Here is a 15,594-nt window from a genome sequence, read left to right on the forward strand (position 1 = left end):
TGTCTAATTCTCGAGTTAGTTTTGTAAGTCGAGTTTTCCTGTGGGTGTGTTTGTCCCACCTACACTTATCTGACCACTGGTGCAGTCATAACCAACATCATGTTCTTTCTAACACTCCGAAAGTCTGCTGTTCCCATGCTACCCTGCTGGGTCCCTGTTACGTCAGGACAGGCCGTCCATATGTCTCTCCATGACGACCATCTTCAGCAGAGATACGGGTCCTGATATGAAAGGCTATAGGTGTAGAAGGAGTAGGGAGTCAGGTATGGGGTCACAGACCCGCAGGAATAGGAGTTCAAGGCTCCGTATAGTGAGTTTGAAGCCAGTCTGTGCTACACAAAACCTTGTTTCAAAGAAAGAAAGAAAAAGAAAGAAAGAAAGAAAGAAAGAAAGAAAGAAAGAAAGAAAGAAAGAAAGAAAGAAAGAAATGGAAGAGGCTGGGCATTGGTGGCGCATGCCTTTAATCCCAGCACTTGGGAGGCAGAGGCAGGCAGATCTCTGTGAGTTCGAGGCCAGCCTGTTCTCCAGGACAGCCTCCAAAACAACACAGAGAAACCCTGTCTTGAAAAACCAAAATAATAATAATAATAATAATTATAATAAAAGGAAGAGGAAGGGCATAGGTCCTGTTGCAATCTGGCCCCATTGAGCTTCCTCAGTACTCCAGCTTTGGCTTCTCTGGTGGCTCTGAGCCCAGCTCTGACATGTTCATCACCTGGCTCTTCACTGCAGGCCTCCCAAGACCAAGTTCTTCTTCACCATCCTTCCTCAGCCCATCTTCCTGAGCCCAGGCATAACCTTCACACTCCCCATCACCTTCCGACCTCTAGAAGAGGTAAGGTCTGCCAGGGAAGCAATGCAGCGTGGGGAAGGCAAGAGAACAGAGACCCGAGCAGGGGTTTCCCCCAACACCTGCACACCCTGCAGAGGCAGGAGGATTTCTCTGAGTTTAAGGCCATCCTGGTCTACATAACAAGTTCAAGCCAGTCGAGGCTACAAAGTGAGATACTGTCCCAGAAAAAAAAGCAACCAATCAACCAACCAAACAAACAAGCAAAATAAAAATACAGCTTAGGAAGACTCCAAAAGGGACACAGACCTTGATGTCATCCAATAGAGGGGTATTCCCCATTGGGAATGGGGTCAAAAAGGCTGTAATGATCACCAGAAAGCTCTAGATTCCTTAGCCTCTTGATCCCTGCAGGCTTGCTCAGAATTTTCGGTGAAACTTTGTGTCTTTGAGAGCCATTATGTTGAGTCATACTCTCACTGTGTGACCCAGGCTATCCAGAACCCTCTAGGCTCAAGCAATCCTCCTGCATCTGCTTCCCAAACAGCTGCAATTACAGGGCATGCCTTGGAATTCCTGGTTTCCCACAAAAGTGGCCCTTTTCTCAGAGGCCAAGACAGTCTAAGAGCTAAGGAAGTTAGGACACGGTGGGCTACATCCCAGCCCACCTGCCAGGCATTTATTGGAGGGATGGCATAGCAGGGACGGGATGTACTATCCTGAGTTTTACCTGGAGTACCACTCACTGGTGACTGCCTCTTTCTCTGCCTCCTGTCCTGCAGAAGGAATACACGGACCGGCTGTGGCTCGAGAAAGAAGAAGGAGTGTTCTGTGTGTCCCTGAAGGCCTCCTTGCCTTGCCATAAACTAGCCTGCCCATCATCCCTGCAACTGCCCATGTGTGCCATTGGGGACACAGTGGAGATCTGGTTCTGTCTGAACAATGTGGGGTGAGGAGGAAGGGCTGAGCCCCCGAAGGGGAAATAGCAGCCCCTGGGAGGAGAGCCGTAGGGAGCAGAGGAGATGAGTTTATGCCAGAGGGGAGCAGAACCCCAGGACCTGACCCTACCCCCTCCTCTTAGGGACCTGCCTACCTTCTTCACCTGGGAAGTCCCAAACCCATTCCAGATATTTCCCACTACGGGGTTACTGGAGCCAGGCCTGGGTTGTAGGAGCAAAGTGACCTTTCAGCCCCTCATAGCGGTCGTTCATGAAGTCGAGGCACTGTGCTGGTATGGGAAGGGCGCCAAGCAGAAGAACAGCATCCAGATCCAGGCTGCAGGTAAGCCCGCCCGCCCATCTGTCCCCAAAGACCCTGCAGCCCTCCCTGGGCCTTAGGCCCCAGTGTGCCCCACAGGTCCCCACCAGCCTCCTGCCCGTTCTATCAAGTCACAGACTGTCCCTCCTGGATGGGCAGGGGACACGGACACTTCAGCTGGGGCTATAGAGACCCTCGAGATAACCCCCCATCTCTGCCCCAGCTAAGTGTGCACAGCTTCTGGTGAGCATAAAACACAAGCAACCAAAGGACCAGGACACGGAGGGTTTCCAGAAGGTGGTACACTTCGGCTCCGTCGCCGTGGGCTGCACCATGGAGCGGCAGATCAGGCTGTACAATCCATCTGCGGTGTGCATGGGCTGGGAAGGGATGGACGAGGGAAAGGGCAGGACTCAGGGACCCCAAGACTCGGTATGCTTAAAACCCATGGCCTCTCCTCTCTGCTCTCAGACCCAACGCCTTACACACTCATATTTATTGATAAAAACACGGGACTCTGTGTGTGTGTGTGTGTGTGTGTGTGTGTGTGTGTGTGAACAGCCGTCAGCAGGTGCTCTCTCTCCTGTCAGCTGGGGTCAGGTGCCCTGTAGCCCACTGAATGCCTGGACCCTAGGTCTAAGGTTAGCTCTCATACTACCTTTGGGAGAAGAAAAGGATGCCCTCACTTTGGGCAGTCTTGAGATGGGACACACAGCTCGGCCTCTTTCTCCTGGTGTTACCTGCTACTCAGGCCTGACTGGATACCAGTTGTCCCTGACCCTTCATGTGGCCTCCTCAGTATAATGCACAAACTGCCCAAACCTGTGACAAGAATCTTTTCTCTCCCGAACCGCTGACCCTACAGGTGAACGCCCCCTTCAAGATTGAGATGTCTGAAGACATGGTGACCAAAGAACATGCCTTCTCATGCTCCATGGGTCAAGGCATTGTGCCCCCAGGAGAGAAGAAATGCCTCTCAGTGTTCTTCCACCCCAAGACCTTGGACAGCAGAACCATAGACTACTTATCCATTGTGCCTTCTGGTTGTGCCTCCCAAACTCGGCTCCAAGTCGTTGGTTTCTGTAAAGGTAATGTCAATCCCAGGAGGTTGTGACCCCCCCTCCCCAGAACATGAGCATCTCACTAGGGAGTCATTCCCTTGAGCTTGTCTGCTCCAGAGAGACCTTTGCTTCCGGGTCCCTCAGTCTAGGTGTCTTCTGCCCCCTGGTGGCCATGTGGGGAATCATTGTGGATTCCTGGTGAGTCCATCTTTCCAGACAGTGTTGATGGAACTCTGAGGATTTGCAGGGGTCCTGGGCCTTACCCAGCCTGGCCATCTGGCTCTAGAGAGCACCTCATCCCAGCAGCGGGACCTCTTATGAGATGCCCTCTGACCCGCCCACACGAGGAGGAAGGGGCCTCTCACAAAGACCGGTCTCCTCTCCCTAGGTCCTGAAGTATCCTTGCAGCACTACTGTGTCAACTTCAGCTGTGTCCAGCTCGGGGAGAGCCCAGAGCAGACCCTGTGGATTGAGAACAGGTCAGACTGTTTGGCTCACTTCCAGTTTGACATTGACTGCCCGGAGAGTGTCTTCAGCATCAGGCCTGCCTCTGGAACCCTGGCGGGCAAGGCCCGTTTGACCCTGCACTGTGCCTACCAGCCCACACACCCTGTCATCTACTTCCGGAGGGTGGCCTGCCTCATCCACCACCAGGTGAGTGATGGAGAAGGGACCAAGCTGGGGATGAAGAGGCCATTCCGTTTAGTGAGAAGCCACGAGGCTCAGATGAAGGCAAGGCTTGGACACTCCCTTCTTTTCAGAACATCTGAGGCTGTCTGTCTGGGTCATCTCTTCCTTAGAATCTCTGCCATGGTTTAGAGGCAGAGCATGGCCAGGGAGTCATGAAAGCTCACTAATCCAAGTGGGCATGCCAAGTTTGCCTTAGGCTCTGCTGCTTCTGATGTTAACGGCTGCCATTGCTGTCAGCCAGCTGGAAGCAGAAATTTGGATATCACACCATCCCAGGGTGGAGACTCTGAAGCGAGAATCCAAACCCAGTCCCTTGGGTGTGTACCTGGACATGATGACAAAGTTGAGGCTGGGATGTAGCCTATCCTCATCAACTAGGCCCTGGGCTGCACCCCTCTACCTGGGGAAGGGTTCCTTTGCCCAATTCTCACAAGTGCCACATGCACCCTGGGAGGCCTTGAAGTGAAAGGACGGAGCAGACCTGGTTTGTGCCCCCCCCCATGGGCTAAATGCTAGGTTCCTGATTGGCACTGATCTTCGGGAGAATGCCCAGGATCCATGGGAAGGCGGAGGGCAGTAAATAGGTGAGCAGCCTATCTCCAGTCCTGGGCTGCTCTTGTCTTGTCCGGAGTCCCACTATCTCCTCAAGCAGCCAGCGACTCTCAGGATGCTCCCGTGACCAACCATCCTCCAGCCTCTGCTCCCTGTCTACCCTCTGTCCAGCCCCCACACCCCCTTGCCTCACCACCTACCCCAGGGTCTGTCTCGCACGGACAAGCGTGACTATGGTGTGGGACTTCGATGTCACAGGACCCACTGTTTCTGGACCTGATTGGGACCTGTCACTCAGCCAGCACCAAGCCAGCCATCCTGAGACCTCAGCACCTCACCTGGTACCGAACACACCTGGCTCGGGGCTTGGCACTTTACCCTCCAGATATTCTGGCTGCCATGCTGAAAGAGAAAAGGCTGGAACGGGATGGGAATGGGGCCCTCATGCTGCCCGCTGAGGTACGTGGGGCGCCAGACATTCCTGCCCCCTAGAGGCAGGCTTCTCTCTCCAGGTCCTGGTCCCTTCCCTGGCAGTCACTGAGTAGGCTTGTGCTCTACACCATTGTAGTGGGGGTGGGAGCAGGGGGTGACCTGCATGGAGATCTTACAGTCTTTTCTGGAAAGGAGGGAGCTGAAAAAAGCCAGCAGCAAGAAGAATGACATTTGAACCCTGTCCCAGTCTCTCCCTACACAGGGTCTGGAGGACTCGCCAGCCACAAAGTACCCCCACATTCCCCCCATGATGGAGTACTTTTTTGATGGCACCAGGGACCTGGCGGTCTTTCCCCCGGCTGTCAGTCTAGAGCCTATTGATGTGGACTTTGGTGCCTGCCCTGGGCCTCAAACCCCCAACCCTGTTCCCTTGTGCCTGAGGAACCATACCAAGGGCAAGATCACCGTGGTCTGGACTCGCAGACCTGACTGCCCTTTCTGGGTGACCCCAAACACTAGTGTGGTGCCCCCGCTCAAGTCCACAGCCCTGCGTCTGCACTTCCAGCCGTCTTCCCCCAACAGCCTCTATGCTGTGGAGCTAGAAGCCTTTGCTGTCTTTAAGGTGTGTGCATACAGACCAAACAAACGGGAAAATCGGTCCTTCCCTGCCGCCTGCAGGGCAGCCACTAGCACAAGGATGACAGGAGCCCACAGGGCCCATCCTCTCCCTGCAAGCTTCTGTTTCTCTTCCTTGGCTGGACAGTGCCCTCTACTGGCTTGATTCTCCCAGATTCTCTCACTTCTGTGCAGTCTCCCTTCCTCTCCTCCCCCAGGGAAAAACTCAGCTGGGATCAAACTCTGGGAAAACTTAGTACCTAAGGAGGAGTTCTCTGGGGTCTCAGGTAGGGGCTCCTCACTTCTTCTCCTTGAAGGCGATAAACCCAAAGCAAAATAATTGTTTTTAGTTTGTAGTTGTGTTTTTTGTTGTTTTCCATAGACAGGGTTGCTTTCACTATATAGGCCTGGCTTTAATTTGTTTCAACCTTTCTGCCTCAACCTCAGAGCATGGCTGTAGTGTTTTGTTTTGTTTTTGTAGAGAAGATCTTGTCTAGTGCAGGCTGGCCTTGAATTTGCTGTATAGCCAAGGATAACCTTGAACCCCTGACCTTCCTGCCTTCATTTCCTGAGTACTGAAATTGCAGATATGAACTACCACACTCAGTCAATTTGGTGCTGGGGACCAAACCCAAGGCTTGATGCATGCTAGACGAGCGTTCCACCAACTGAACTATACCTCCAGTGTCTGCCTTATCCTTCTTCACTTTCTTCCTGTTTTTCTTCCTTTTTCTTTATTCCTTCCCTTTTTAAAAATTATGCAGGGTCTCACTGTGTAGCCTCAGCTTGCCTGGAACTCCCTATGCAGACCAAGACATAGGCCACTATGCCTCACCCTAAAGCAGCGTCTTTAACTGCCCCGTTCTCATGTGTTAGCAGGGGGTTGGGAGACAGGAAGGAATGGGATGCTAACTTCTGGCTGGTCAATGCTGAGCATTCAGACCTGTGCTGTTCCACAAGGCAGGAAAGTCACAAATGACCAGTGAACACCTGAGATATGGTGGTCCAAGTGGAGATTACTGCGAGTATAAAATATACCCATATTTCATAGCTTTCAAATGAAAAGAATGTAAACTATCTCAGTTATAGCATTTATAATGATTGCATGATAACGTGATTAGAGTTTGGAACTATTAAGTTAAATAAAATATATTCTTGAAATCAATTTCACAGTTTTTTAAAAAAAATATGGCCACCAAAACATTTTAAATTGCGTTTCCAGCCAGAATCTGGGCTCGTGCTGTATTCCATTGGCCAGCACTGTTCTGGGCTCATTACCGTAGAGTGAGTGCTGCTTCCACCTCTCACCCTGATCTCATCCCGTGCAGTGTGCTGAGAGCCAATTAGAGGCTCCTGCAGAAGGGGCGGGGCACGACTGTCCTCTGCCGGCCCCCTCAATCCTCCCTTCTTGTGCCCCATATAGTATGCCTACAGCACAGGGCCAGGGAGGGGCAAGGTGACTGTCTCCTAGGGTCAGACTGAATTTCCTCATGGGCTGGTCCCTGCAGGTCCTTCAGAGCTACAGCAATATTGAGGAGGACTGCACAGTGGCCCCGCCCTGGTGTCTGAAGGTTCGGGCTCGAGGACACAGCTACTGTGCCGCCTTAGAGCACCACATCCCCCAGTATTCCCTGGATGCACCCAAGGTGAGCATGGCCCCAGCAGCAGCGGGAGCAGCATGAAGGGATCCCAGGCTGCCTCTCTTTCCAATGGCCTCAGTAATGCATCCCCATGTCCTTTCTGGCCATCTGAGGGATCTAGACCAACGGAAGACTTGCTCTTGGGCCATGGTCCCAGCACACGAACGGTCTAGAGACTGGGCACCAGCCTTCTCCACTCCATCTGGAACCTTACCTGGTCCTCTGTGCTTCCCACCTCCTTCATTTGTCCTGCTCGCTGAGTACCTGCCGGCTCCCAAGGCCTTGGCTGGGCCCTAAGGATAAAACAGTCCAGAGCCGGAGCTTCTGCTCGACAACCGCAAGCCTATGCTTCCTTCACATCCACCTCATGACCACCCCTCCCTAAAATGAAGCTCTCCCTGATGCTCAAGGGTATCCTCACCGATGCCTTTGGTCCCTTGCCAGCCCCTCCCAGTGTGAGCTGACACCTTTCCACGGTCTACCAGAGGCCTGTGTTGCTTCTACATGGACTCACATGAACTTGCTGGCACAGTCAGATAGGGAGTTGGGCCAGGGATTATGGGTCTTGTGTTGTGTAGCCTGTTTAGCTTTTAGCTTTGTTCTGGCCACATCCAAGACAGCTAAGACGTGTTTATGACTGGGACTACAGGGGTTGACCCCCCTCTGATACCTGAGTGAGAATCATGTAGAAAGAGCTAATGACTCCAATCTTCTGAGAAAGTAATTTTTCATAGTGTCTGGAAATCACTGTTAAAAACGACTCCTCCTCTAACCTTGAGCACAGGCCTGACTATCCCTGGGACCTGGGACCACCACATCCCTATGTCTGGAGGTCTTTGGAGGACAGAAGTATTCTTTGGTGGCAGGTTGTGGGTCCCCCCACCCTTTACTTCCCAAGAATTCTTTGCTGGTTGTGCTGTGTGCAGAGATCTTTGGTGTCCTTGGAGACAGAATCATTCAAACCAGAGTGTCCCTGAATGTGCATCTAGAGATGGAGATCTGAGGAGGGGCCCCTTTCCCTCTTATTGTCCCCAACTCCCAGATGTTCCCAGCAGTGTCTTCTGGGGAGCCCTCCTACAGAAGTCTGCTTCTGGTCAACAAAGGCCCCATGCTGTTGACCTTCAGCTTGGCCCCCAAAAGCACCTCAGACATCACCCTGAGACCCTCCTCTGGCCTGGTTGCTCCTGGGGCCCACCAGGTCTTCCTTATCAGCACGTACCCCAAGGGCACCTCATGGAAGCAGCACATTTTCTACCTGCAATTCAACTTTTACCCCCAGTATCTCAAGGTAGGAGGCTGGGACCTGTTTTCCCAAAATCACATTTTTAGGGTCCCTGCCAAAGTAGCTGGTGGGTGGGGGTGGGGAACATTCCTCTAGGAAACAGGAATGTTAGGGAGAGAGCCCTGGCTCCATCGGTGACAACTCTGCTGCTTTTGGGGTCAGGGAAACAGCTACAGAGACCCCAGACTCAAACTGCAGGTGATGGAGGGCTGTTTACAGCCAGTCCAGGGGCAGGGCAGGGCTGGACAGCACCCCCATATCCGAGCCCATAAAAAATGGGTACATCCTCTCTTGGTCCCTGAGTCTGATGTTTGTGGGGGAGTTTTGTTTATTTATTTGGTTTTTTGTTGGTTTGTTTTGTTTTTTTGAGACAAGGTTTCTCAGTGTAGCTTTGTAGACCAGGCTGGCCTTGAACTCACAGAGATCCACTTGCCTCTGACTCCCAAGTACTGGGATTAAAGGCGTGCGCCACCACTGCCTGTCGATGTTTGTGTGCCAAAGACAGTATATCACTATATAAGCCAGGCTGATCTTGGACTCAAGGCGATCCTCCTGCCTCACCTACTCTAATGCTGGGATTTCAGGAGTGATGCATCACACCTAGCTCTGGTGAGGGAGAGAAACTGCTAAGTTCAAGCAGGAAGACAGCTTTGTCTGTCCCCTTCCAAGGGCGAAAACCTGTACAGCCATGCCCCCTAATCATAGGGAGAGCCCAAAGGTCATGGCATTGTCCACCTTCCTTCCATCCTTCCTTCCTTCCTGCCTTCCTTCCTCTGGCTCAGGAAGTGAGCATGCAGAGCAGAGAGGAGTCACCGCAGCTGAAGCTAGACACCTGCAAAAGTGTCTTCTTCAAACCCACCTGGGTGGGCTGTTCCTCCACCAGCGACTTCACCTTTCGCAACCCCTCACGGCTGCCCCTGGAGTTCGAATGGAGAGTCTCCCAGCAGCACCAAAAGGTGCTGGCTGTCCAGCCCTCCAAGGGTATCATCCATCCTAATGAGAACCTTGTGAGTGCCTGGGTCCCATTGCCAAGGGGAGTCCAGAGGGTGCCTGTCACCCTTACCGTTGCCGTCTCTTACATGTGGTGCTCATGAACTGTAATGTACACCTACCTAAGCAATCTGTAGTCACCTCCCCTAGCTGAGGTTTGGTAGATTTTAGTAACACCTTCCTCACCCCCATCTTTCAGGAAATTGAGACTCAGGGGAAGAGTATTTAATTAAGAGCAAGATTAGGAGTGCAGACTTGGAACTGTACACAACATTAGCGAAGCCAGGGCCCCAGCATGTCTAAACTTCATCATTCATGATATCCAAGCAGCAAGATTCCTGGAAGGTAACTTAGTGTGGTCCACCCAGAGTTTCCAGATCAGTAGAAAAGGAGGGCCCAAATTGGCACCCAAAACAACAAACTTTGTCCATAGTCTTAGGTAGGTCAGACTCAGAGCAATAACTACCAATACTTGATACCCATAAATACCCAGGGACAAGAAACAGGAGCCTAAGAGAGCACTCAGATGTAGGACTGAGGGGCTTCCAGAGAGGAGATAATATAATGTGTGCAAAGTGCTCAGCACTTGGATAAACAGGCAGATGGAAAACAGTGTCAGGATTCGGCAATGGGACATCCCCCAGCCAGGAGCCCAGGGTGGGGTGTCCTGGACACATGCATGCAAGAATGAATCATCTCTGTGACCCTAGACACTGACATGGATCTTCAGCCCTTTGGAGGAGACCAAGTACCTGTTCCGAGTGGGGATGTGGGTCTGGGAAGCCAGACAGCAACAAAAGACCAATCCCCGAGCCAACATGCACTACAGGATTCGGCTGGTGGGCATGGGCATTACCGGATGCCTCTCTGTGAGTGGAGGCCCTGGTGGAGGTGGAGCCAGGACCCAGGTGGGAGGGAAAGTCCCAGGTGCCCAACCTTAAGAAGGTAGGGGACAAGATATGGATCCTTGCACAAACCTCTTATCTGCCTTTTCTTGGGGAGTGGTCTGAAGGCTAGGGGTTGGGGGAGCCCCCAGCAGCTGGCTGTGATCTCAGGTGAAGCCAAAGGAGCTGGACTTTGGGAATGTACTGGTGAACAGCCGGGAGGTCAAGTCTTTGGTGCTCCTGAACGATGGCAACTGCACCCTCTATTACCGCCTGGTCCTGGAGCAGCACAGGCCTAAGGGCCTCAACAATGACCCCTGTGGTACTGAGGCCTGGGCTGGGTCTGGGTCCAGGGAAGAGAGAGAGAGAGAGAGAGAGAGAGAGAGAGAGAGAGAGAGAGAGAGAGAGAGAGAGAGAGAGAGAGAGAGAGAGTCTGTGTGTGTGTGTGTCTGTGTGTGTGTGTCCTTAAGACGGATGACCCACACATGGTGTAGGTCAGGCAAGACAGCTGGAAACCTAGCATTCCCATTCTTCAGCTGTGGCAGGTGCCAATGACATCAAGATGCATAGTTCTTTCCACCGCAGCCTGCTCTGCCCTCAGGGAGTTTTGTGGTGACTTGGGGGAGGGTACATGAGGAGGAACATGAGGGGCCAGGACACCTCTGTCCAGTTGTCCACCGATGACCCCTGCACTATCTCTCAGCAGCTCTAGAATTCGACCACTTGGAGGGGACCATGCCGCCTCATTCCCAGGATACCATCTATCTTACTGCCTGTCCTAAGACCCGTTCCCAGTATTCCTGGACCATTAGCTACTGCCTCCTGTCCCACAGAGGTACCTGGGTACTCAGTAGAGATTTTGGGCCTGGAAGGGGAGAAGGGAAGAGGTGAACTATGAGATAAAGCTAGAGGCATGCTAAGTTCAAGACAAGCTGGCACAGTGAGTGAGGACAGGGTGGACTGTGCCTTTGGAATCTGATGTGTGTAACTGTGTCTGTCCATGTGATATCTACACGTGCATCCCTGAGTTTTGGCGACACAAGTGTTAGAAAACATGCTACCTTCTGTTGAGATCACAGGCAAATTCTCAACCAAGCTTCAGCCCTCTCCTCCCTGAGGCAGAGTTATTAGTGTTCCCTGTGCTAGCTGGAAGTTCCTGGAACAGGCATCAGAAGAATATCCATATTCATTGGGATTGGGTTCTGATTCTCCCACACTTACTGGCAGAGTGGTTCTACCTAAATATGCCTCAACTTCCCATCAATAATAGGGAGATGATCGAAGACTACAGGCCACTAAAGCAAGAATGACGTAATAGCATATGCCACCATATTGATGGGCATTGGAAGCACAGTGCTAAGTGAAAGAAACCAGTCAGAAAAAGCCCAGCACTGAATGACTCCATGTTTGAAACGTCCAGAATAGATAAGATACACAGATGGAGAATAGAGTAGTGATAGCTGGGGAGAGGGGAGAGTGTTGACTTGTTGGTACTGAGTTTTTTAGTGGGACAGTAGAAACTTTCTAAAACTTAGTGGTGGTTACGTGCCTGTGAATACATGGTCTACTGAGTTGTCTGTGTTAAAAAGTGGTTTTTTTGTTTTTTATTTGTTTGGTTGGTTTTGGTTTTTTGAGACAGGGTTTCTCTGTGGCTTTGGAGGCTGTCCTGGAACTAGCTCTTGTAGACCAGGTTGGTCTTGAATTCACAGAGATCCTCCTGCCTCTGCCTCCCGAGTGCTGGGACTAAAGGCCTGTGCCACCACCATTAGACTCTAAAAAGTGTTTTTTACGGTCTATGAATTATGATTTATTACAATGAGTTTGGAATACAGGTAGTGGTACAAGTTAAATGCCAGGGTGTGTGTTAAAGCAAGGCAGTGCCGAACACATAGAAGGTTTTAGACAAGGGCTGGTTGCCATTGGAAACGTACTCAAGCCACTGCTTCTGGCCAGGGTTCTGCACCTACCTCCAGGGGAGCTAAATCCTCTGCTGTTCCCCACACCCATGTCCCCAGACAGCGTGGTTGGCAAAACACAGGAGCTGTGCCAAGTCTCCCTGGCGGCTGTGTACCCTTTACTCTCCATCCTGGACGCCTGCTCTTTGGGCAGCGCTGAGGGCATCACCCGGAAGCACCTGTGGCACCTCTTCTCCCTGGACACACTCAATAGCTACTTGACACGGGACCCAACCCCCAGGGAGCTCACCTACAAGGTGCCCACCAGGCACAGGTAAACTAGGCTTGGGGGCAAACAGGAAATACCAGAGATGCCCACAGAGCATCTGCCAACAGCGCTCCAACACCAGACCTTTCCCAGGAAGCTGAGTAGTGGGTGGGGGAGAGGTTGGGGGGGCAAATTCTTACCTATTCTGAGAGGGGCCTGGGAAGGGCAAGGATTGACCTGAGGACTAAGGAGCTACCTCACTGACCCTGAGTTCCAGACTTTTCACTTTGTGCCTGGGGGTAGACACCCAAAGTTAAAGCCATCTCCTCGCACTGAGCCGTTTCTCTGCCTCACACAGCGTGAGCCATACGCCCCCTGTCTTCACTCCTCTGAAGCTGGACTTCAATTTTGGAGCCGCGCCACTCAACGCCCCCTCTTCAGTGGTGCTCCTGTTACTGAAGAACAGCGGACTGGTGTCCTTGGACTGGTATGGCTGGGCAGAAGGGGCCTGTTACAAGGGTCTGAGGACAGAGCTCTAGAGGCCAGGCGTAGGGAATAGTCAGTTTCTGGGGCTTCCTGGGAAACCTGAGGTCTGCGGTGGGGGCCCAGAGGAGACTGCAGTTCCCACAGCACTTGGGGATTGGCCCTGGCTGCAGCTAGGCTCTGGGCAGTGTGCGATTCCTGGAAACTGGTCACAGCTGTATCGGTAACTGGCTGAATGATACAGATCAGGCGCTGTGCTTTTCCAGTCTTCATCCTGGATCTTGGCAGTGTCCCTGTGAGAGTGACCCCCCCAGACTTGTTCAAAAGATAGGGCCTGAGGGTCAATGGACTAAAGGCTCCATCAAAGACACCCAACTATTAGAGGTAGAGCCAGGTTCAAACCCAGATGAGCCAATTCCTGAGTGCCTGCCTGCACCAGTTAGTCAGCAAGAAGGCAAGAAGGCTTCAAGTTACTTCTGTGCAACAGGGCAGTCTAGGCACCCGGCTGCTTGCCAGGTCCCAGGTCAATCTAGATTGTCATGGAGGACAGGCATCGGCTGCCACAGAGGAGCCTGCCACTGGAGGATGTGACTGAGCAAGCAGGAACGGCCACAAAACAGTCACCTAGCAGGTCACAGGAAGCCAGTTTAACGACCTGAGCCTGCTAATCTTGTTCATTCTTCTGTTCTTCTGCCCTCTCATCAGGGCCTAGAACTCGTGCCCAGCAAGCTTCCTGTTTCCACAGCAGGCTTGTTCACGTTCCTGGCGTGAATATACTTCATAAATGTCTACTTACAGACTTTCAGTTCTGGTTGAGTAATAAGAAAAAAGAAAAAGGTCTTAATCTGGATCAGGCAGAGAGAGGGGGGGGAGGGAGGGAGGGAGGGAGGGAGGGAGGGAGACAGACAGACAGACAGACAGACAGACTGCCTGCCTGAGGGTGCTGAGAAGATGAGGAGTGAGAAAATGCAGCAGGGCCACCGGGTCAGGACCTGCTGGCCTGAGCAGAGGACATCTCAGAAGTGTGGGGTGACAGACGGGGCCCTGTACTGATAGGTATGTAGCGGTTACCCCTAAGCTCTGGGTCCCCCACGCCTTCATGATGTTGAGATGGGGAGGTTGGCTCATTAGGTGGCAACAGACAGGAAAAGGCAGGACTGGGGGTAACCAGAAAGCTTGAGAGGGCTACAGGCCTGGTTGGGGAAGCCCAGAGCCTGCCTGGAGCTTTAGATTTGGTACTGGCTGGGCCTCTAAGCGGGCAGGAGCCAGTGTCTATAGAGCTCAGGGCATTGGCCTGTGTCCTGGTGGACATGGGCATGCATGTGTAGGAGGAAAGACCCAGGTGGAGAGCTCACTGGACTGGATCCTCTCAGCAGGAGATCCAAAGTACAGGAAGCTGCCCAGGCTTCTCCCCAGAGCTCAAGTGGTCCGATTTTCCTGTGCTTTTTGTGCTGTGGTTCATTTCAGTTTCTTAGAAGATGGTTTTTGCAAACCCTAGCATCTCTCTGCTGAGCTCATAAAGACTGGATGGAGGCTTTTATTCCTCCCAGGACCAGTGGTGCAAGGGGAGTGTGGATTTGGTCTGGAGATGGCAGTAGGCAGGATGAAGGGCGACCCCGAGTCAGGGAGGAGGATCAGAGAGCCCCCCACAATCCTTCTCCTCCTGACACTTCTGCTGTATTTGAGCCTGGGATATGGCTGCCTATATATACCTTGCATTCAAGCGGACAGCCTCAAAGACACTAAATTTGCTGCCTAGCACTGGTGTGCTCTTTATTTCATTGGCTAAATTTGTCCCAGGTGCTTCTAAGATCAAGCTTCAGGTCAGTCCTGAGAATAGAAATAAGGACCAGGCCTATCCCTGCCCTCTAAATGCCACAGGAACCCAGGGTAGGACAGCCTCCCAGGACCGGGTAGTGTACTGGGAAAGAGGGAGTTGTGACACTCACGGGGGTCATTACTCACACTTGATAGGGTGGTAGTGACATCAGAGAGACTTTCAGGAGGGCTGAGTGTGTGGTGACTCAATAGTGGAGTGCTTGCCGGGCGGTGGTGGCACACACCTTTAATCCCAGCACTCGGGAGGCAGAGGCAGGCGGATCTCTGTGAGTTCGAGGCCAGCCTGGTCTACAAAGTGAGTTCCAAGACAGCCTCCAAAGCTACAGAGAAACCCTGACTCAAAAAACCAAAAAAAAAAAAATAGTGGAGTGCTTGCTGGGCATACACTAGAGCCCTGGGTTCGACCCCTAGCATGGTGAAGAGGAAGAGGGGGAGGAGGGTTTTTGAAGAAATTGGGAAAAGGATGACCTTGAACACAGCTGGAGGTCCAGGCAGGGGCAGCACTTGAAGAGCCTGCAATCTTTCTCTGAAGAGTTTGGACTTGCTAAAGGACTGAGGAGATGGGAGCTGCAGAGGGGGGCCAAGGCCTGGTTAATGTCCCATGGCCTGTCACTCTGATCTCCAGGGGATGATGGGTGTTGCTGTCCTCCAGATTGTTGGAGAAAGCATGCACATTAGAACAAGTCAGGGTGCCGGGCGGTGGTGGTGTATGCCTTGGTCCCAGCACTCGGGAGGCAGAGGCAGGTGGATCTCTGAGCTCAAGGTTAGCCTGGTCTACAGAGCGTGTTCCAGGACAGCCAAGGCTCCACAGAGAAACCCTGTCTCTAAAAACAACCACAGCAAACGAACAAACCAGGGGAGAGACAGTGAAATCATTTCCTCAGGAGGTGAGTTGAGTGACTGTGTATAAAGGAGA

General features: G+C 52.3%; 1 protein-coding gene across 10 annotated transcripts in view; it reads left to right on the top strand.

The window, feature by feature from the left end:
* The window catches only part of Cfap65 (cilia and flagella associated protein 65), a 34,340-nt gene that overhangs the window by 6,954 nt on the left and 11,792 nt on the right, over window positions 1-15,594 (top strand). For 7 of the 10 annotated variants that reach the window (XR_005879886.1, XR_005879884.1, XR_005879885.1 and 4 more), the window contains 16 exons: window positions 733-835; window positions 1,573-1,739; window positions 1,872-2,071; window positions 2,271-2,416; window positions 2,913-3,135; window positions 3,497-3,762; window positions 4,609-4,809; window positions 5,030-5,404; window positions 6,906-7,043; window positions 8,080-8,325; window positions 9,102-9,326; window positions 10,020-10,178; window positions 10,365-10,515; window positions 10,897-11,028; window positions 12,209-12,422; window positions 12,715-12,843. Coding sequence is in view for 7 of the 10 variants with exons in the window: in XM_040753295.1 (XP_040609229.1) it covers window positions 733-835; window positions 1,573-1,739; window positions 1,872-2,071; window positions 2,271-2,416; window positions 2,913-3,135; window positions 3,497-3,762; window positions 4,609-4,809; window positions 5,030-5,404; window positions 6,906-7,043; window positions 8,080-8,325; window positions 9,102-9,326; window positions 10,020-10,178; window positions 10,365-10,515; window positions 10,897-11,028; window positions 12,209-12,422; window positions 12,715-12,843 (3,075 nt within the window). In the remaining 3 variants the exon portion in view is untranslated. The remainder of the gene's footprint in view (window positions 1-732; window positions 836-1,572; window positions 1,740-1,871; window positions 2,072-2,270; window positions 2,417-2,912; window positions 3,136-3,496; window positions 3,763-4,608; window positions 4,810-5,029; window positions 5,405-6,905; window positions 7,044-8,079; window positions 8,326-9,101; window positions 9,327-10,019; window positions 10,179-10,364; window positions 10,516-10,896; window positions 11,029-12,208; window positions 12,423-12,714; window positions 12,844-15,594) is intronic. The other 3 variants (XM_040753297.1, XM_040753298.1, XM_040753299.1) reach the window with 3 other exon arrangements.

This window comes from Mesocricetus auratus, unplaced genomic scaffold, assembly GCF_017639785.1.
Source record: "Mesocricetus auratus isolate SY011 unplaced genomic scaffold, BCM_Maur_2.0 Super-Scaffold_100010, whole genome shotgun sequence".
NCBI lineage: Eukaryota > Metazoa > Chordata > Mammalia > Rodentia > Cricetidae > Mesocricetus > Mesocricetus auratus.